Raw genomic sequence first — 22,025 nt, 5'->3', positions numbered from 1 at the left:
CACTGGTGGCGGCCTTGCCTTGTCGAATTCGCGGGGTCCGTGCCACGATGTTGCAGCCCGATCCCCGGTGGTGAAATGGTGGCCCCTTCTCCCCGATGCAGAGTCTGCAGCATGCTCTCCCCTTTAATGGAATGGGAGGGCCCTGTGCTCCCGGCAGCTCCGCGTAGCGCTGGAAAATTGCGTGACATTGCGCTCCACTTTCTCTCGGGGGCGGTAACCACAATTTTACTGTCACAGCAGGCGGTACAGAATTTCGGCCTTGATGCGTTTACAAAGCATGAGTTTTAGATATAGCTATTGGTCTAAATGGCTCATGCAGATACAGTGTAAGAGGTGAGGAAAGATCTGGGAAATTAGTTGAATTACTAAGATGATCAAAGACAAGGGCAGGTTGATTGATGAGCTGTTTAAGCTCATCCATTGAAAAGACAGAATTAAGATTCGAGAAGCTGTCATGAATGTTGTACAAGTATAAATTCAAGCAAGAAGAGGAAGCAGTGTATGTGACGGGTATGGTTTGAGATATTACCAAAGGCTGTGGCTAGTTGTAAATCTTCGTTTGTATTTGCATAATATTAAAGGAGAGAAGAAAAAGAACGGATAAAGGATTGCCACCTCTTTAATATAAGAAAAGGCTGGCAAATCTCACACTGTATCCATGTAGCCTATTAGTGGTGCCCACCAGATACAGCGACACAGTGAAAACAACTATCCAGTTATGAATTGCACAGGTCATTCACTAAATATTTTTAGTATTTAATAGTACCCTGATGTATATAACAGAACATTACATTTTGTGTTGGTCTTTCTTCAGTTTAAAAAGGCATTGACTTTATGCCCAGGAGAGAGGACAGCAGAGGCTTGCATCATTTTTATTGCAATAGATGTCATGTGCAAATAATGCAATGATGCATTTGATGTGATTTGTGTCATGGTATTTCACAGACAAAAAGGTTTGATACTTTTTTTAGGGAGTGCCATGTTAAAAGCAATAGATTGTAGGCTGTGATAAAATTCCTTTTCAATCTGGTTCAACTGTCCCAATAATCAAATGCCAGTGCAACACTATTTGTAATACTAACCACAATATAAATAGCAGATACTTTATCGAAATCACTTCTTTAAGGAAGAATATAAATTTGTTTTTAAACTTCTTACCGTTTTCTGTAGTCTCAAGCTCTGTGTCAGTAAGAGTGAGTGCAGAATTTGCTCGACTGGATAAACAGGAGCTTCGTGTTGATTTAGCATTTCGTCCCCAAAGTCTTATAGCATTTTCGGGAGACACGACTCCATCTGTTTCTGTGTCAGCATCGGAGCCTGCACTTATGGAGTATCCACGATGTGAAAGCCCTAATTCCGTCCGATATCCAGTGCCATGTGGAGGTGTCACTTCAGTCAGTCCCAACTCGCTCAGAGAAAAATTTGTTCCTAGAACATAACATTCAATAAATCAGAAAATGTTCCAACGGTCTCTGAACGCAATGGTGTTTTTGAGTTTTTTAAGACTGAAATTAACTATGCAGGCAGATGTCACCCCCGTCCCCATCTCTACTAAGCTACTTTAAATGAGATAAATCTCTGAGCGGCAGAGGACAAAAAGCTAAACAACCTTTACCAACATATCTATTCACTGCTGTCCAAAATGATGGTTTGTAACACCAAAGTTCTGATTGGTCCCCTTAGAGGACAAGACCAGATTTCTGATTGGTCCCCTTGGAGGACAAGATACACCCAGCAGTTTGTCTGGAATGTGTTATTAGATCCTGCCTGCCAAATAATAATCAAGATGTTTGCAATGTGTAATTTGATCCATTCATTGTGACAGCCAGCTCCAGAGCTCATAGTGTTAACAGTGCTTTTGATGAACAGACAGGGCTCGCACTCCTGGTTTAGGAGCACTCACACTTCTGAGTTCAGATAGAGGGATTTTAACATGAGGATGAGAATTTTAAAATCAAGGTGTTGGTGGACAATGCTCCCCCTAATATTTTTTCAGGTGCATGGTTCCTTTAATGGGCTGCTCCGGGCCTCCAGACAGCTGCATAGCTGCGCAGTTTAGCGAGCGTAGGGGTGATGGGTGAATGGGACTTGCTGCATGTTAGGATACGCCCAGCAGAGTTTTGGATGAGCTCAAGTTCATTGAGAGTGGAAGATGGGATACACGCCAGGAGAACATTGGCATCGTCGAGTCCGGCAAGTAACACATAAATGTAATGTTATGCATGTTGTAGGATCAACACAGAATACGCTTTCATTTTTAAAAATTCATTTATTTATTGCCCATCCCTCCTTGTCATTGAGAGGGTGGTAATAAGCTGCCTTCTTAAACTGCTGTGGTCTGGCTGGGGGATGGGGGATGGGAGCAGGGTGGAGAACGTGGTGTGGGTATAAAGAGAGTGGGGATGGAAGAATGTGATCCAGGCCTAACAGAGGACGGGAGAAGGTAATCTATCTTATCTATCTTCCCATCTGGATCACGTTCTTGCTCTCATTCTGCCCCACCTCCTTTAGATCTGGATCACGTTCTACCCCCCCCAACCCCACCATTGTTCTCACTATGCTCCACCCCCAACAAGTTCCTGACCTTCTCTCTCCGAGTTCCTGACCTCCCCAAAGGCTTCTGACCTTGTCCCCACTTTCGGAGCTCTGAGCTTCTCTCCCCTCCGCTTTGATAGCTTCTCCTCTCCCCCCTCCAATTCGCTCTCCCTTCCCCTCTCCTCTCTGATATTGCGGATCTGATTTCAGTTATGGCTGCATAAGATAGCAAGGCTAGAAAAACAGCACCGCGAAGGGCCGCTTTGAATCGTTATTCTCTTGTTCTTTCGAGCCCGGGGTACAGACCTGCAATATTTGAGGTAAACGCTCGATGCCCACCATTCAACCAAGGATAGAAGTCAAATTCTTCGCCTCACAATATTAGTTTCCTCTGCAAGTGTTCAGGCCCTGCGCACCCCTGGCCTGGAACTCCCACCCGCTCGATCCCCTCTCTCCCCCCAACATCTGATCCCCTGACCTTCTCCACACGGAGCAGAGTGAAGTGTGGCGATGCAGGCCGTAGCTGCCACATTGCGTGGCACTGCGCATGCGCAACAGGCTCGAGTGTGCATGCGTGGTTCCAAACGGGCGCGCATGTGCAGAGTCAAAAATGTGTTGCAAATAATCGCTCATTTGGCCCACAAAGTGCTGGAAGTGTGAGCTGATAACAGCGCAACAAGGTATCTGGGACCTAGCTGAACATCGGGACAAACAGTGTTTCTCCTTAACCAATGAGATTAAAGGACTGAAAAATATTAATAGAGAAGGAGGGTGAATTTAATGTCAAATCTGGTACAGAAAGAGAAATAGAGAGAGAAAGAAAAATTAGACAGAAAGGAAAAGTAAGAAAATACAACGGGCCTAAAATTCGGGTTGGAGGCATTTTTAACTAAATTACCCGGTGGTCCCAGTGGTGCCTGCGATTCCTGTGCGAGGACCTCTCTTCCTGTGCTTTGGAGTGCACCCCCATCCTCCAGGTTCGGATGCAGAAGATGAAGTCACGTGTGACGAGACAACTAATCAGGTACGGTATTCTCATTGATAGCGATGAGAACTCCGTATCTCCGAGTTCTTATTATTATCAATGAGAAAAAAAAAACAAACACATTAAACACAATATAAAAAATAAAAAAACACACCTCACATAATTGAAATTAATTGAAATTAAAGTTCATAAAATGTTTTAGAAAAAAAAATATTTTGGGGATTTTTTTTTAAAAGTGTTTTAATAGGGTTTAAAATAAACTTACCTTAGTGGACAGGGTTTTTAACATAAAAATGAGTGTTTACATTTTATTTTTATATGTTTTAAAACTCTTATGCTGGTAAAAGTAGGCTATGCGCCTGCTTTTACCAGGCACAAGAGTTTTAAGGACATTCGCTGGATCTGTTGGGCAAATAGCCCAATCTCACCCGCGTGAATGTCCTGGGTGCAGGAATGTTGGGGATCTGTCAAGCCAAAACTTGACAGATCGGAAAAGCCGGTTTTCGGCGCATGCGCATTGCGAACTGAAAACTGGCTTTTGCGGGGCCTTGCTGGGTCCGTACGTATTTCGTACGGACTCGGCGAGGTTGGAATTTTAGCCCCATTAAAAATTAAAACTTTGAAGGAATGAGACTCCACACTTATACTTGTTACTTTCTAGGCACAAGAGTTTGATTGACAGTTATCAACAATCATCACGTTGTTAAAGGGTGCTTACACTACTAATTACTAGACTTAACTTTCTGTGGCGAGTTCAATAGGTAATTAAATACAGCAAATTTATGAAAATCACGGCAAGTTAAGTGCGAGATGCCATTTTCATGTAGCTAATGGTGGAGCGGTGAAAATCGGCCAGCAACTTGTGGCGATTTGCAATTAACGGTGCATCTCTTCCTTGCAATAAGTTGCTGGCCGATTTGCACATTAATAACGGCATCTGTCATTCACACAACATATTTTTTTCAGCAAAATCTGTCCCATCTGTTCCATTACTGTGAAAGTTGTAGTGAATATGCGTTGGCCCCTTTCCTTGAGATACTTCTAAACTGATTTCTATCCACAGAAATCTCCGGCTCACGTGCTATAGTAAAAGGAAAAATCCCTTCTCCCCACTAGGAAGATCCTAAAGACTTGTAATTAACAACTAGGAAATGCACCCCTGCAACACACCCACCTACCCGTCAAGCCCTGTTTTGAGTGGGGATCCCATCCCACCTCTGCAGCGTCCCTCCTTCCTTCATTCCCTCTCTCTCCATCTCTCATTCTTGAGAGGCACCTCTTCAATTTGTTATTATTGAGGACCTCTCCCATCCTGACACTGCAGGAGGAGGTGGGATTTTCTTTGCACTTTTTCCCCCTAAAACCCCTCTGTTTTAGGGAAAGGTCATATTTGTCTTGGGCCTGTAAACTTGGGTGAGTGTAGCCCTTTAGTGACAGCAATGGCAATTCCATCTTTGCCGGTGACGGGGCAAGCAAGGACATATGCAACCATGGCAGCTACAGCCACTCCTGCTGCCCTATCACTTTTCACCTTGATCACCAAAAAACATGGGTTGAAGAGCTACACTCATCCTAACATGACCATTGAGGCGTGCATCAAAGCCATGGCTGGGATTGTCAGCCCTTCAGCCATCATTGCCGCCTCAAATGTATGGGAAGGCTGTGTTCTTCCTGAAGTCTGAGCAGGTGGGGTGCCTAGCCCTGAATAAGAGGCTCATGATGGGTGGGCCATTCCTGCCAGTGGATCCTCTCGAGGCCACTGCAGAGTGAATAATTTTATCCAATGTCCTGCCCTTTATACCCAGTGAGCTCCTCCCCCATCTCCGCCAACCGGGGAAGGTGAGGTCATGGATATTGCCGATCCCGCCTGGCTTCAGGGAAGCCAGTCTCCGTCATGTCTTCTCCTTCCGGCACCAGCTTTATGTTCAACTGGTGACGGAAGGAGAAGACATGATGGCGAAGGAGGGTGGATTCTTGGTTAGTTATCCACGTCTGCAAGGAAGTAAAGTATGTAAAAACTGCCCGTCTCCAAGGTGGCCAAGGCTGACACTGCGCCCATCCCTGCCCCCGTCCCTGCCCCCGCCCGGGCACCCGCCCCTGTCCCTGCCTTCGCCCCTGCCCCCGTCCCTGCCCCCGTCCCTGTCCCCGTCCCTGCCCCTGTCTCTGCTCCTGCCCCTGCCCCCGTAACTGCCCCCGCCCGAGCACCCGCCCCTGCCCCCGCCCCTGCCCCTGCCCCCGCCCCTGCGCCCGCCCGAGCACCTGTCCCTGCTCCTGTCCCTGCCCCCGCCCCTGCCCCCGCACCTGCCCCCGTCCCCGCCCCCGCCCGAGCACCCGCCCGAGCACCCGTCCCTCCCCCGTCCCTGCCCCCGTCCCTGCCCCCGCCCGAGCACCCGCCCCTGTCCCTGCCTCCGCCCCTGCCCCCACCCCTGCCCCTGCCCCCGCCCCCGTCCCCGCCCGAGCACCCGCCCGAGCACCCGCCCCTGCCCCCGTCCCTGCCCCCGCCCCGTCCGAGCACCCATCCATGCTCCCGTCCCTGCCCCGTCCCTGACCCCGTCCGTGCTCCCATCCCTGCCCTCATCCCTGCCCCCGCCCGAGCACCCGCCCCTGTCCCTGCCTCCGCCCCTGCCCCCGCCCCCATCCGTGCTCCCGTCCCTGCTCCCGTCCCTGCCCCCGTCCCTGCTCCCGCCCCGTGCCCTCGTCCCTGCCCCCGTCCCTGCCCCGACCTTGCCCCCGTCCCTGCTCCCGCCCCGTGCCCCCGTCTCTGCCCCCGCCCCTGCGCCCGTCCCTGCCCCCGTCCGTGCGCTAGTAATACTAAATGCGCGGTCGCCGTCAGAGACTAATGTCATCGCGGTCTCTGTTGAGGAGGGGGGAAAGCATCCGTGTGGAGGAAGACTTAAAAACCTTGGACTGAGTCCCTCAGAGAGTGCGTACGGTCCCATATCCGCGTTCATTCACAATCCCATGCCCGAGAGCGATCCCGAGACCACGATCATGCCCGCATCTGCAGAAAAGTTGCAATCCACGGTCGGGCTCGGGATAGGGAGCCAAAAACAGAAGGAGGATGTGGAGGTGGAGGCCACTGCCAACCAGGAGGTCTCTCTCCCTCTGCACCGCTCTGCGAGGAAGAGGTGAAGGTGCCGTTCCTTAGAAGTGGAGAAAGGCTCACGTGGAAGAGGAGTTCTGCGGGTTCTGCGACATCACCCCCCCGCCACCACCTCACACGGTTGGTGGGAGTCACACATCGCTCGGGAGGATGAGACAGATAAGTTTATCCGGCCAGTGCCTCCCAGGGGTGAGAAGGAGCACTTGCCCATGGGGAGGGTGGTGGAGTGCCGTGGATCCGCACAAAGTAACACCGTCACTCGTGACCAGGGATGAGACCAATGAGGCTAAGCTTGCCCAGCCACATCTGAGAGTTGCTCAACCTGGTCGACTATTTTAATGCCCACAGGGGCGGTGGTTGGCAGCGGAGAAAGGGAGGCACCCCCCTTCTCCATCTCTCACGTTTGTGCCGGGTGTGCTAGGGGAACTTCGGATGGTTCTTTCCCCAGTTTCACCACACAGCCCGGCGTCTGAGGCAAAGGGGAGCCCCAAATTGCTGCCATCCTCCGACCCCAAGCCCCACAGAGGAGCCCAGGGAGGACTCTGCCATGGATCCTGGGGGTGGGATCGTGATAGACGTGAGACAAGCTGGTGCATTCGCTGTACCCTGTGTGATGCATGGGTCGGCCCCTGGCAACACCCTCCTGGAGGAGGACAGTGACTCGGTGGAGGGCACTGGGGCCGATTTGGTGTCCATCAACAGTGAGGCAGTGGATGCCCTCATGCCTGCTATCGAGTCTTCCCTCAACCCCTTTGAGGAGTTCCAAGAATTCCTGGTTAGTTGCCTGGGTCATTGCAATAAATCCAGCTAGCCCGTCCGCCCCGCTGCTAAGACCTTGAGCGTGGGCAAGGTCGAGAGCCACCATGAGCTGCGCCAGCTCAACACGTTCCTCACTGGGCTGCTGAGGGAGTGGAGGGTAACAAGAGATTCTGCTCCCTCTCCACAGCAGGTTAAGTAGAGGTTGCACTATCCTCTTGTCATGACAATAACCATAGCCAGCATCAACATCAACGGCAGCAGAAAAGCGCACCACAGATTTATTAACTTCTCGATCCTGAAGGAAGGGAAGTATGCGGTGTTCCATAATTCAGTCAGGCAGAGTCAGCATGGATTTATGAAAGGGAAGTCATGTTTGACAAATTTGCTGGAATTATTTGAGGATGTAACAAACAGGGTGGATAAAGGGGATGTGGAGTATTTGGACTTGCAGAAGGCATTTGATAAGGTGCAACATAAAAGGTTACCGCACAAGATAGAAGTTCACGGAGTTGGAGGTAATAAAGGATTGGCTAACTAACAGAAAACAGAGAGTCGGGATAAATGGTTCATTGTCGGGTTGGCAATCAGTAACTAGTGGGGTACCGTAGGGATCAGTGCTGGGACTCCAACTATTTACAAACTATATTAACGACTTGGAAGAAGGGACTGAGTGTAATGTAACCAAGTTTGCTGACGATACAAAGATGGGAGGAAAAGCAATATGTGAGGAGGACACAAAAAACCTGCAAAAGGACATAGACAGGCTAAGTGAGTGGGCAAAAATTTGGCAGATGGAGTATAATTTTGGAAAGTGTGAGGTCATGCACATTGGCAGAAAAAATGGAAGAGCAAGTTATTATTTAAATGGAGAAAAATTGCAAAGTGCTGCAGTACAGCGAGACCCGGGGTACTTGTGCATGAAACACAAAATGTTAGTATGCAGGTACAGTAAGTGATGAGGAAGGCCAATGGTATCTTGGCCTTTATTGCAAAGGGGATGGAGTATAAATGCAAGGAAGTCTTGCTACAGTTATACAGGGTACTGGTGAGGCCACACCTAGAATACTGCATGCAGTTTTGGTTTCCATATTTAAGAAAGGATATACTTGCTTTGGGGACAGTTCAGAGAAGGTTCACTAGGTTGATTCCGGAAATGAGGGGGTTGACTTATGAGGGAAGGTTGAGTAGATTGGGCCTCTACTCATTGGAGTTCAGAAGAATGAGAGGTGATCTTATCGAAACGTATAAGATTATGAGGGGGGCTTGACGGGGTGGATGCAGAGAGGATGTTTCCACTGATGGGGGAGACTAGAACTAGAGCGCATTGTTCTTAGAATAAGGGGCCGCCCATTTAAAACTGAAATGAGGAGGAATTTCTTTTCTGAGGGTTGTAAATCTGTGGAATTCACTGCCTCAGAGAGCTGTGGAAGCTGGGACATTGAATAAATTTAAGACAGAGATAGACAGTTTCTTAACCGATAAGGGAATAAGGGGTTATGGGGAGCGGGCAGGGAAGTGGACCCAAGTCCATGATCGGATCAGCCATGATCATATTAAATGGCGGAGCAGACTCGAGGAGCTGTATGGCCTATTCCTGCTCCTATTTCTTATGTTGTTATGTGGCTCCTGGAATCGCAAGCAGAGGTCCGTTTGAGCCACCTTGCTACCATTTCTTGTGGTGTGGCTATCTTGCTGGCTGCACATTTTCAGCCAAAGATCTTGGGAGCCAAGAAAACTGTACCAGGCCGCTTGCTCCATATCACTGTTTGCCTGGGGGCGTGCCAGTCTACCTAGTGAACGTGTACACTCTCTAGACCGGTGTGCAGCATGCCCTTCTTTGAAGAAGTGTCCGCTCTTTTAGGTTTCATCGATGCCAGAGAGTGCATTGTCCTCGGGGGGGGGGGGGGGTAGTGGGGTTTCAACTGCACCCTCGAGGCAAAAGGCCGCTTTGGTGCCCCACAAAGCATGGTGGTGATGGGGCAGTTGAGGGACCTAGTCGGGTCCTTTGACTTGGTGGATGTCTAGTGAAATCTCCATCCGGACTCCAGCGTCTTCACTCATGTGAAGTCTGGGGGAGGAAGGTCCAACACCAACCGCCTTTCCATTTCCTGGTCATACGTCTCCCGCATTCTGGCGGTTTCCGTGTGGCCAGTGCCGTGCTCGGACCACCTCCTGGTGTGGGCGGAGCTCGCTCAGCACATGGGCGGGATCCACGTACTGGCATTTTAACAACCTGCTGGTGGAGGCCGAGTGGTTCCGGGATTCGTTCTGTCGATTCTGGGTCAACTTAAGAAGAAAGCAGGGGGGCATCCCCTCCTTGAGGCTATGGTGAGACGTGGGCAAAGCTCATGCCCGTCTCTTCTGTCAGGAATAGGCAAGGGGGTCGACCAAAAAATGGAAGGCCCAGGTCAGCTGGAGACCCATCTTGGTCAAGTCGTCGAAGATCTGGCCCTGCGGACGGTGTACGAAGAGAAGAAGGGCGCGCTGATGGACCTGCAACTCGTCGGGTCCTGAGGCGAGCATGTGAGGTCGCAGATCTGGTTCCTCCGGGTTCTGGACCGTGTCTCCCCCTTATTCTACTCCCTGGTGAAAAGGCAAGGGGTAAGCAGCTCTTGGGGCTGCTGACTGACGACAGACCCCTGGTCTCGGATTCGGAGGGCATCAGTGCCGGGGCCCGGGCCTATTACAGAGTTCTGTTCTCTCTGGATCCATTCAGCGAGGATGCTTGCAGAGTTTTGTGGGAGGACCTGCCAAAGGTTGGCCGGGAGGGTGCTGAACAGCTGGATGCTCCGCTGAACCTGGCGGAGCTGACTGGTGCCCTCAGCCAGCTCTCCAGTGGTTTGGCCCCGGGACTGGATGGATTGACCCTGGAGTTCCTAAAGGCATTCTGGGATGTCCTGCGGGATGACTACTCGTGGGTCCCGGGGGAAAGTTTGGCAACCGGGGAGATGCCCCTCTCTTAGCGCAGGGCAGTCATTATCCTGCTGCCCAAGAGGCAATCTCTGCCTACTAAAGAACTGCCGCCCTGTCTTTCTTCTCAGCACTACAAGTTCTTTGCCAGGCCTTGGCCCATATGATCCATCCCAACCAGCCCTACATGGTCTCAGGCTGGACCATCCACGACAACATCCATCTGGTCCGGGACCTGTTTGATTGGTTGCCTTCCATTACTTGGATCAAGAGAAGACATTCAACAAGGTGGATCACCAGTACCTCTTTGGCAGGTCTACTCTACCGCGTCCTCTGCGAGGATCAACTGGGAGAAATGTTCCGGACTCCTGGTGGGTCAGTGGTGGGTGGACTCCCTGCTGGAGGAGCTCAGGCCTTTTGTCTGGAGTACTACTCATCTACCTGGGAGTCCACCTTAACCCTGCCAAGGAAGCCTGGCCGGCGAACTGATAAGAACTGGAGGCCAAAGTCACCTCTCGTCTTGCTGCGCTGGACAGGACTGTCCCATAGGGGTCTCTGCTATGGTTCTGAGTCTCCTGCTTAGGGAGGGCAGTCAGGTGCTGGTGTGCGTGCATACCCAGGCTGCATCTTTCCACTTTCAGACCCTGCAGAGGTACCTGTACGTCAAGGATCCACCCAGATGGTGTGCGCTGATGACTTATTTCTTCCACCAGCTGCACGGCCTCAATTACGACACGCAGGATTTGGTACACTGTCAGCTCCAGCTGGAGTTCTTCCCCGCCAGGAGTGGTGGCTATCCTCCGGGAGCCGCTGCTCAAGAATCTGCACCTCCACGATCGTGGTTTCAAGTGGCCGAGGGAGAGGAGGGCCCTCGCTGACAACGTGACCAGAGTCAGGGATGTACTGGCTGGCGGAAGAGCAGGATGGATGTCGCCAGAGGAGCTGGCACAGTGCATGTCCTGGCATGGCATCCGGTCTGCGGTCAAAGCCATCAAGAAGCTAAAAGAGGCACCCAGCCCTGACTCAATTAGGTGTATCGAGGAGGCTCAAGCGTGTGGAGCATTTCCGTCCGAACTGACTCCCATTTGATCGGAATTTCTCACCGGCGCCAGATCCTGATACCTCCCTTGGGAGCCGGCACCTCACAGCTTGAGCTGTCTCTCGGAGACAACTTCCGTGTCTTTCCACTCTGCATGGAGGGGATTCCTGTACTGCCCGCTCTTGCACAATCTCCACTTTGTCTTCCTTGTCTGAGGACTCGGGGGTCCCCAATGGAGGGCTCTCTATGCAGGAGTCCTCCCTTTTTGTATTGGGGACCTTGGCGTGGGGGGATGTTGCATGGACCAATTCTGTGCAACAAATTTTTATGAAGGTTTACGGACTCCATGCTGCCTGCAATTTCTGTGGCCTGGAGGAGTCGGTGATCCATGTATATATTGAGTGCGAGAGGTTGCAGCCCCTCTTCCAATTTTTGAAGGGGCTACTCCTCAATATTTGGTTGCATTCAGTCCCACGCTCCTGATCCTTGGGCACCCGGTGCAGGGGTGGGGGAGCGGGCAGATCGGACGACCACCTCGTTGGATTGCTCCTGGGCCTGGTCAAGGTGGCCATTAACTGGTGCAGGCAGCAAACGGTCAAGGGGGTCATTCAGCCCGACTGCCCATCTCTCTTCCGCGGTTATGTTCACTCCCGGGTGTCCCTGGAGATGAATCACGCGGTGTCCACTGGTACTCTTGAGGCCTTCTGCGACTGGTGGGCACCGGAGGGACTGGAGTGCATCATCACTCCCAGAAACAACATTTTGATTTGATTTGTTAAGTTTCATTTAAATTTGGTTTAATTTGTGGTTTATTGGTTGCGCCCCGTTAAAAGGAGGAACTTTCTTCCTTTCTTATTGATCACGGCACCGGCCATCAATCAGCGTATTCAACATAAAAGGTGTAAGTGAGTGAAGAATGGGCTCTAGTACTCTATCCTTCACCATCTGGCTGTCTGACCTTTTACACCACCCAGCTGGATGGCAGTGGTAAGATGTTGGGAGGAGGATGATGAGGTCAACCATGTCAAAGGCTGTAGACAGGTCGAGAAGGACGAGGAGGGATAGTTTACGATTGTCACAGTCACATAGGATGCCATTTGTGATTTTGATAGAAAAATATGGGAAGGCGAAAGCTGAACCAGTTCAATTATATTCAGTTCAATGCATTCCAGCTGTACAAGAAGAAAAATCAAGAATAAAGATTTAATTTTTTTAAACCGAGATAAATGTGCATTTGTAGGAAAAAGAAAGGAAAGGAAAGCTTTCAAACTTTATCACGTTCTTCATCTCCCTGTCTCCTAAATTGGCTGTGACAGATATGATCCTGCCAAACCAAAATGAATACGAGCTGCTAAAAACAGTCCGCTCCTAACCTTGATACTGAATATAAAACATGAAGGCTTGTGGTCCATTAATACGAGCAACATTGTTCACAGCCACCAAATGTTTATTTTCTACAGTGACCACAGAATAAATAAACCAACAGCTAATGATTTTTCAGAGGGCTCAGAGGTTCTGTTGTCCTTTTCAACCAATGGTTTAGATTAATTATGAAGATACCTTGTCATCAAAATTTTATTTTTCTTTCCAATTTTGCTTGCTGACTCACTTGTGAGTTTGTGAGCATCAGCACTCGTAAAGCTCAACCTCACTGGCTGCCTCAGGGAAGTACTCTCATAAATTATTAAAATTACTGCCACAATTAACTGAAAATCAAACTTCGTTATAATAAATGCTGTGAGATAAATTGATTTTATACCCTGGATCCAATGAGCCCTTTAAAAACTCAACGGGAGGAGTCAATAAATCGCTAGGGTTTTTTTCCATCCTGTTTTGATGGAACAGACTATGTTCATTTTCATTATTAAGATTTTTTTTCCTGCAACAATTAAAAATACTTATTTATCTGTGTAATATATGCAAGCACTCTAATAATGACTCCACGAGGTAAGGGTATAGTACTTGAACAGTAGTGACCTTGGTCCTTTATTGCAGCTCCGAGAGTGAGGACACCAAGAGGTGAGTTCCCTTTTATACTTGGTTACCTGCAGGGTACAAGTGACCCTTAGGTCTCCAGCAGCAGCACCCTCTGGTGGTACAGGTATAGTGTATACAGGGTGAAAGTACATTCAGTGGTCTAGTGTTACAATACATACATTAACATGCATACATGACAACACTCCCCCCTAAGGCTTTCCTACGTCCTTATTGCCATGACATGGGGAGGTGATCAGTAGTGAGCAGTGGGAGGTTGTGGTGAGGGTTGTGTGGATGGCAGGTGTGATCCATGTGCTCGTGGCTGCACACATTAATTTCCCCCCCCCCCATACATAGACCATGTGGATGTCACTGTTGGGGGATTCCACAGTGGTGGAGCAAGTTCTATGGGTAAGGTACATACATTGTAGAATGGGTAGGTGGTGGGGTTTAGTGGTGGGCAGGGCCACATGGTGGTGTGGCCTCCTTGTCCTTCATTGGTGGTGGAAGTCTGGTTATCCCAGGTCCCGCTGGGAAAGTTGGAGGGTACTGGCCTCTTGCTCCCGGTGCTGGCCCCGGTGGCCAGCGGGTGTAGGGCCGATCTGGGGCAGGTTACCAGTGGTGGTGGCTGTGCTGCCCATTGACCGCTGTCCCTGCAGTGGGTATGCTCCCACTGTGTGTGTGTGAACCCTTCCTGGGGCATCACATTGGTCCCGGAAGCGCAGGCTACATGATCACTGTAGTTGCTGGACCTGGGTGTTTCCCACGGGGGATCCCCTTTGGCATTGTCATGATAAATGTAGAACCTGGCATCATTTCTCATTCTATCATTAGCATACATGATACATTGGCTCCGATCGCCACTAGCTACTTCGACATTGTTATACTTCTTTACACTTTCACGTTTGTCACTTACAAAGGTTACATTTGTCATGTTAGCATTACTGGCATCACTGTTCAACAGTGCAAACTTGTCACTTACATCATCTTTTGAAGCATTTGTTATATTTCTCCCATTAGCATTGCCGGCATCACCATTCAACAGTACTTTTATATACTTGCATTCATTCTTTACACTTTTATCTTTAATATCACCAGCTTCGCTGTACCAAGAGTGGAACTGTCCCTTTAATTGTTCTGGGTTGCGGTTTCCTTTAAGAGGACCTTGCAATCTTTTCCCCCATCCGGTCTGTTGCTCAGTGACACGTGTTGCTCCCTCAACGCTGCCCCTCGTGGTCTGGTTGCGGCCATCTTGATTCCAGGTGCTTCGCCTCGTGGTGCGGGCGCCATCTTCTCTCTCTCCACAAGGTAGGCTGTGGTGATCCTTTTCTCTCCAGGTTCTGCCACAGAGACCGGGAATCTACCTTCTGCGCCGATCTTCTTCCCTCCGAGTCCTGCCACTGGAGTCCGGAAGGTGAGGTCTGGTCGTTCAGGTTGGATCATCTTGTGGAGTTGTGCAGTCTGTCACGCAGTCAAGTCGCACAGTAGGATTTCCAGGTGCTGCGATGGATCCAAGTTTGGGGCCACGTAGGATGTCGATCGCCGGGGCCAAGAGGCCCTCGTCGCTCCGACAGATTTGGACTTGCTTCACCCAACTTCTTCCCAGCAGCGTTGGACCATTACCAGCAATGATCCACAGGGGAAGCTTGTGCATCGCGCCGCCATAGGATACCTGGATCTTCACGCTGCCAACGACTGGGATGGTGCCATTTGTATAGGTGAGCAGCTTTGCCAGGATTGGGGATATTTTGGGTCATTTAGCAGGATTGTCCCAGAGTTTCTCAAAGGCCGTCTGATTCATCAACGCCCGTGTCGATCTCCATCGAGACTGGAACCCCGTTGATTTCTACTTCCATTTTCCATGGGGAACTCTCGGTGGAGCAGGTATATATTCCGTACTCCTCTTCTAGGCGCTGAGCAGCTTCGTCTTCATCAGCGTTAGAGCCCAGGTGATCGGCCAACTCTTCAGCGACTCGGTGAGTAAAGCTTTTTCTACACATTCACTGAAGGTGACCTTTATTGTTGCAGCCTTTGCAGGTATAGTCTTTGTATCGGCACTGGTGGGCCCCGTGGTTTCCTCCACAGCGCCAGCAATGGGCTAGCCGGTTGACCCCATGTGGCGGACTCAGGATTGCGGGACTCGGGGCAGCAGCCTTGCCTCTGAAAGTCGCCATTTGGTTCACTGTACTCGTCGGGTTAGAGTCCTGGGTGTGAGTCATCATCCGTTTGGAGTCACAGACCGAAATCATGAAAGCCTGGCTCACTTTGATTGCCTTCTGCAAAGTGACCGTAGTGTCCACAAAGAGCTACTTGTGGAGGAGGCCCTCTGGGCCGATTCCAATAATGAAGATGTCCCTTAGTGCTTCGGTGAGGTGGTCATCAAAATCACATGGTGCAGCCAATCTTCTCAGATCTGCAGCGTATTTAGCAATATCTTGGCCTTCGGGCCGTCAGTGGGTGTAGAACCGGTGTCTGGCTGTGAGGATGCTCTCTTTAGGTTTAAGTTGTTCTTGTATTAAAGTTACCAGCTCCGCATTGGTCTTGGTTGTCGTCTTCGCTGGGGCTAGCAGGTCCCTGACAAGGCCATGGATAGTGGGCGCACAACTGCTGAGCAGGAAGGCTCTGCGCTTGTTCGCCAGCGAGATCGATGAGTCCCCAGCCAGGCCATTCGCGTTGAAGAAGTGTTCTGGCCTTTCCACAAAGGCATCCCAATCTTCCCCATCAGCGAATTATTGGAAGTTGCTTAGATTAGACATATTGTGCGTGGAAATTCGTAACCTCGTCGCCAGTTGTAGTATATGCAAGCACTCTAATAATGACTCCATGAGGTAAGGGTATAGTACTTGAACTGTAGTGACCTTAGTCCTTTATTGCAGCTCCTAGAGTGAGGACACCAAGAGGTGAGCTCCCTTTTATAGAAACATAGAAACATAGAAAATAGGTGCAGGAGCAGGCCATTCAGCCCTTCTAGCCTGCACCGCCATTCAATGAGTTCATGGCTGAACATGAAACTTCAGTACCCACTTCCTGCTTTCACGCCATACCCTTGATCCCCCGAGTAGTAAGGACTTCATCTAACTCCCTTTTGAATATATTTAGTGAATTGGCCTCAACTACTTTCTGTGGTAGAGAATTCCACAGGTTCACCACTCTCTGGGTGAAGAAGTTTCTCCTTATCTCGGTCCTAAATGGCTTACCCCTTATCCTTAGACTGTGACCCCTGGTTCTGGACTTCCCCAACATTGGGAACATTCTTCCTGCATCCAACCTGTCCAAACCCATCAGAATTTTAAATGTTTCTATGAGGTCCCCTCTCACTCTTCTGAACTCCAGTGAATACAAGCCCAGTTGATCCAGTCTTTCTTGATAGGTCAGTCCCACCATCCCGGGAATCAGTCTGGTGAATCTTCGCTGCACTCCCTCAATAGCAAGAATGTCCTTCCTCAAGTTAGGAGACCAAAACTGTACACAATACTCCAGGTGTGGCCTCACCAAGGCCCTGTACAACTGTAGCAACACCTCCCCGCCCCTGTACTCAAATCCCCTCGCTATGAAGGCCAACATGCCATTTGCTTTCTTAACCGCCTGCTGTACCTGCATGCCAACCTTCAATGACTGATGTACCATGACACCCAGGTCTCGTTGCACCTTCCCTTTTCCTAATCTGTCACCATTCAGATAATAGTCTGTCTCTCTGTTTTTACCACCAAAGTGGATAACCTCACATTTATCCACATTATACTTCATCTGCCACGCATTTGCCCACTCACCTAACCTATCCAAGTCACTCTGTAGCCTCATAGCATCCTCCTCGTAGCTCACACTGCCACCCAACTTAGTGTCATCCGCAAATTTGGAGATACTACATTTAATCCCCTCGTCTAAATCATTAATGTACAATGTAAACAGCTGGGGCCCCAGCACATAACCCTGCGGTACCCCACTAGTCACTGCCTGCCATTCCGAAAAGTACCCATTTACTCCTACTCTTTGCTTCCTGTCTGACAACCAGTTCTCAATCCACGTCAGCACACTACCCCCAATCCCATGTGCTTTAACTTTGCACATTAATCTCCTGTGTGGGACCTTGTCGAAAGCCATCTGAAAGTCCAAATATACCACATCAACTGGTACTCCTTTGTCCACTTTATTGGAAACATCCTCAAAAAATTCCAGAAGATTTGTCAAGCATGATCTCCCTTTCACAAATCCATGCTGACTTGGACCTATCATGTCACCATTTTCCAAATGCGCTGCTATGACATCCTTAATAATTGATTCCATCATTTTACCCACTACTGAGGTCAGGCTGACCGGTCTATAATTCCCTGCTTTCTCTCTCCCTCCTTTTTTAAAAAGTGGGGTTACATTGGCTACCCTCCACTCGATAGGAACTGATCCAGAGTCAATGGAATGTTGGAAAATGACTGTCAATGCATCCGCTATTTCCAAGGCCACCTCCTTAAGTACTCTGGGATGCAGTCCATCAGGCCCTGGGGATTTATCGGCCTTCAATCCCATCAATTTCCCCAACACAATTTCCCGACTAATAAAGATTTCCCTCAGTTCCTCCTCCTTAATAGACCCTCTGACCACTTTTATATCCGGAAGGTTGTTTGTGTCCTCCTTAGTGAATACTGAACCAAAGTACTTGTTCAATTGGTCTGCCATTTCTTTGTTCCCCGTTATGACTTCCCTGATTCTGACTGCAGGGGACCTACGTTTGTCTTTACTAACCTTTTTCTCTTTACATACCTATAGAAACTTTTGCAATCCGCCTTAATGTTCCCTGCAAGCTTCTTCTCGTACTCCATTTTCCCTGCCCTAATCAAACCCTTTGTCCTCCTCTGCTGAGTTCTAAATTTCTCCCAGTCCCCAGGTTCGCTGCTATTTCTGGCCAATTTGTATGCCATTTCCTTGGCTTTAATACTATCCCTGATTTCCCTAGATAGCCACGGTTGAGCCACCTTCCCTTTTTTATTTTTACGCCAGACAGGAATGTACAATTGTTGTAATTCATCCAAGCGGTCTCTAAATGTCTGCCATTGCCCATCCACAGTCAACCCCTTAAGTATCATTAGCCAATCTATCTTAGCCAATTCATGCCTCATACCTTCAAAGTTACCCTTCTTTAAGTTCTGGACCATGGTCTCTGAATTAACTGTTTCATTCTCCATCCTAATGCAGAATTCCACCATATTATGGTCACTCTTCCCCAAGGGGCCTCGCACAATGAGATTGCTAATTAATCCTCTCTCATTACACAACACCCAGTCTAAGATGGCCTCCCCCCTAGTTGGTTCCTCGACATATTGGTCTAGAAAACCATCCCTTATGCATTCCAGGAAATCCTCCTCCACCGTATTGCTTCCAGTTTGGCTAGCCCAATCTATGTGCATATTAAAGTCACCCATTATAACTGCTGCACCTTTATTGCATGCACTCCTAATTTCCTGTTTGATGCCCTCCCCAACATCACTACTACTGTTTGGAGGTCTGTACACAACTCCCACTAACGATTTTTGCCCTTTGGTGTTCTGCAGCTCTACCCATATAGATTCCACATCATCCAAGCTAATGTCTTTCCTAACTATTGCATTAATCTCCTCTTTAACCAGCAATGCTACCCCACCTCCTTTTCCTTTTATTCTATCCTTCCTGAATGTTGAATACCCCTGGATGTTGAGTTCCCAGCCCTGATCATCCTGGAGCCACGTCTCCGTAATCCTAATCACATCATATTTGTTAACATCTATTTGCACAGTTAATTCATCCACCTTATTGCGGATACTCCTTGCATTAAGACACAAAGCCTTCAGGCTTGCTTTTTTAACACCCTTTTTCCTTCTAGAATTTTGCTGTACAGTGGCCTTTTTGTTCTTTGCCTTGGGTTTCTCTGCCCTCCACTTTTCCTCATCTCCTTTCTGTCTTTTGCTTTTGCCTCATTTTTGTCTCCCTCTGTCTCCCTGTATAGGTTCCCATCCCCCTGCAATATTAGTTTAACTCCTCCCCAACAGCACTAGCAAACACTCCCCCTAGGACATTGGTTCCGGACCTGCCCAGGTGCAGACCGTCCGGTTTGTACTGGTCCCACCTCCCCCAGAACCGGTTCCAATGCCCCAAGAATTTGAATCCCTCCCTGCTGCACCACTGCTCAAGCCATGTATATACTTGGTTACCTGCAGTGTACAGGTGACCCATAGGTTTCCAGCAGCAGCACCCTCTGGTGGTACAGGTATAGTGTTTACAGGGTGAAGGTACATTCAGTGGTCTGGTGTTACAGTACATACATTAATCTGGTAGAACACTTGTGCTGAAAAACTGAAATATTTCCATCAAAATTTGTAGTCGGCACAATTTTGATTCATTTTCACAAATATTGAGAGCTTTAATTATTTCCTACTCAAATAAATAGTACTTTTTTACAGTTACGAGTTACGAGCCCGCTGGCAAGATGCAAGTGTGGCTTTTAATATGAAAGTCCTTGATTTTACAGCTATTTAACAGAGCAATAGAGTTTGAGGTTTTATCAATGGGAGTGCAAAAACAGTAATAATGAACATAAGAACATAAGAATTAAGCAGCAGTAGGCCATCCGGCCCCTCGAGCCTGCTCTGCCATTCAATAAGATGATGGTTGATCTTCTACCTCAACTCCACTTTGTTGCACTTTCCCCATATCCCTTGATTCTCTTAATATTCAAAAATCTATCGACCTCCATCTTAAATATACTAAAAGACTGAGGGGCCAAAATTCAGTTTATACCGCCACCCGTTACCGTGCGTGGGAGGTGGCGGATGGGCGGCAAAGGCCTACCTTCGGCGGTAAGCGATGTCTATGCCCTGGTTGAAATTGAGTCGACTCTTTGGCAGAGGCACCAAGAGGCAATGCTGTGCTGGCTAACATCACCTGCATGGTGACGTCATCCAAAGTACGATGCTTCTTTGATGTCTCTGTCGCAATATTTGCTTTGTCCAGCTGCTGTACCGGCAGGCGGCCATACAGCCTGAAAGAAGTGGTGGTTAAGCAGCGGAACTCGGGCTGAATCGGCCAGAGAGCAAGGTAAATTTTTTTCTTTCCTTATTACTTCATTTTTTCATTAGTTCCAGCAGTGGGGAAGTTCGTGTGTGGGTCGGAGAAGGTTAAGGTTTTATTTCTTCTTCCCTTTTCTTCCCGTTCTCCAGCTAGCATGGCAGCAGCCTGCCGATGCGAAATTCAGTCGGCCTCCTGAGCTCTCTCCTGAGGATGAGTATGCAACGCTACTTTTTAGCGCTGCTCTTTCATCTTTGGCCATAAAAAATAAATTTGTAGCTGGAGCTAGGTGGCGATAAAATCAGCATTCAGGCGGTGACACCGCCTCAGAAAAGGCGGTATCGAATTTCAACCCTGAGCCTCCACAGCCCTCTGGAGCGGAGAGTTCCAAAGATTCACCACCCTCTGAGTGAAGAAATTTCTCCTCATCTCAGTCCTAAATGGGTGACTCCTTATTTTGAGACTGTGACCCCTAGTTCGAGACTCCCCAGCCAGAGGAAACATCGTCCCTGCATCTACCCTGTCAAGCCCTGTAAGAATTTTGTATGTTTCAATGAGATCACCTCTCATTCTTCTAAACTCAAGAGAATGTAGGCCTAGTCTACTCAATCTCTCCACATGAATTTATCAAAAACATTAGTTAGGCCACAGTTAGAGAACTGTGTGCAGTTTTATGCATTCCATTATAGAAAGGATGTTAAAGGCATAGAGAGTGTACAACACAGATTTACCAGGTCAATGTCACAAATAATCACAAGGTGGGTCATATAGTGGCCTTGGAAATGGTGCAGAGGAGAGCTATGAGAATGATTCCCAGCTTAAAGAGTCCTCAGCTACTCAGATAGGCATTTACTTCAGAGCAGCGTAGACGGAGGTGATCTGCTGGAGGTCTATAATATAATTCAAGGGCTGGATAGCATCCCTATTGATAGATTATTCCAGTTTAACAGAATGTGGAAGGCCAGTGGACACAGGTTTAAACTTTGCAAGAGTAGGAATAGACTGGATGTGAGCCGGTACTTCTTTTCCCAGCCTCTGGAATACACTGCTGACTAGTGTGGCAAATGCTGACTTTCTGTATGCCTTCAAAAGGGAGCTGGAGCAGTTTTTGACTGGGTCAGAGGTCGCATTATAAAAGATAAATGTCTTTATAAGTAACACTTGGTTCATGTGATCTTCTGGACTGGTTTTGATTGCCTGAGGGGGTCAGAGAGGAATTTTTGAAAGTATTTTTTTCCTTATTGGCCCTGGGTTTTTACCTCAACCAGGAGGGTGACAAGTGTTGATTCATGATGCTCCAGCCATCATGGTGTGTGAGCAGGCTTGATGCACCAGCTGCTCTTTTTCTTGCCTGTTAAGTGCATATGTTCATGTGGGAAATTCTAGTTATGAGGAGAACTTGAGAAAGTTATCAGAGGATTTAACAGAAGTTTTAAAAAAAATGATGAATGGTTTTGATAGGGTGACTAGTGAAAGACTTTTTTTTTGGTTTAGGAATCAGTGATGAGAGGTCATCAATTTAAAATGATCACTAAGAGAGTGAGGTTTGGAAAATGTTTTGCCACAAAGAGTAATTTCGGCAGAGACCATTTCTTCTTTTAAGGTAAAATTGGGTAAATATTTGATGCAGAGGAAGATGCAGGGCTATGGGGAGCAAAGAAGATTAGTTCTTGATTGTTCTACAC

At 48.6% G+C, this 22,025-nt stretch overlaps 1 protein-coding gene across 3 annotated transcripts in view; it reads right to left on the bottom strand.

The window, feature by feature from the left end:
* Positions 1-22,025, bottom strand: part of tenm4 (teneurin transmembrane protein 4) — a 969,538-nt gene that overhangs the window by 662,571 nt on the left and 284,942 nt on the right. For all 3 annotated transcript variants that reach the window (XM_070892063.1, XM_070892064.1, XM_070892065.1), the window contains exon 3: positions 1,159-1,428. In XM_070892063.1, the coding sequence (XP_070748164.1) occupies positions 1,159-1,428 (270 nt within the window). The remainder of the gene's footprint in view (positions 1-1,158; positions 1,429-22,025) is intronic.

This window comes from Pristiophorus japonicus, chromosome 10 (assembly GCF_044704955.1).
Source record: "Pristiophorus japonicus isolate sPriJap1 chromosome 10, sPriJap1.hap1, whole genome shotgun sequence".
Lineage (NCBI taxonomy): Eukaryota > Metazoa > Chordata > Chondrichthyes > Pristiophoridae > Pristiophorus > Pristiophorus japonicus.
This window is presented reverse-complemented; position numbering and strand designations above follow the sequence as displayed.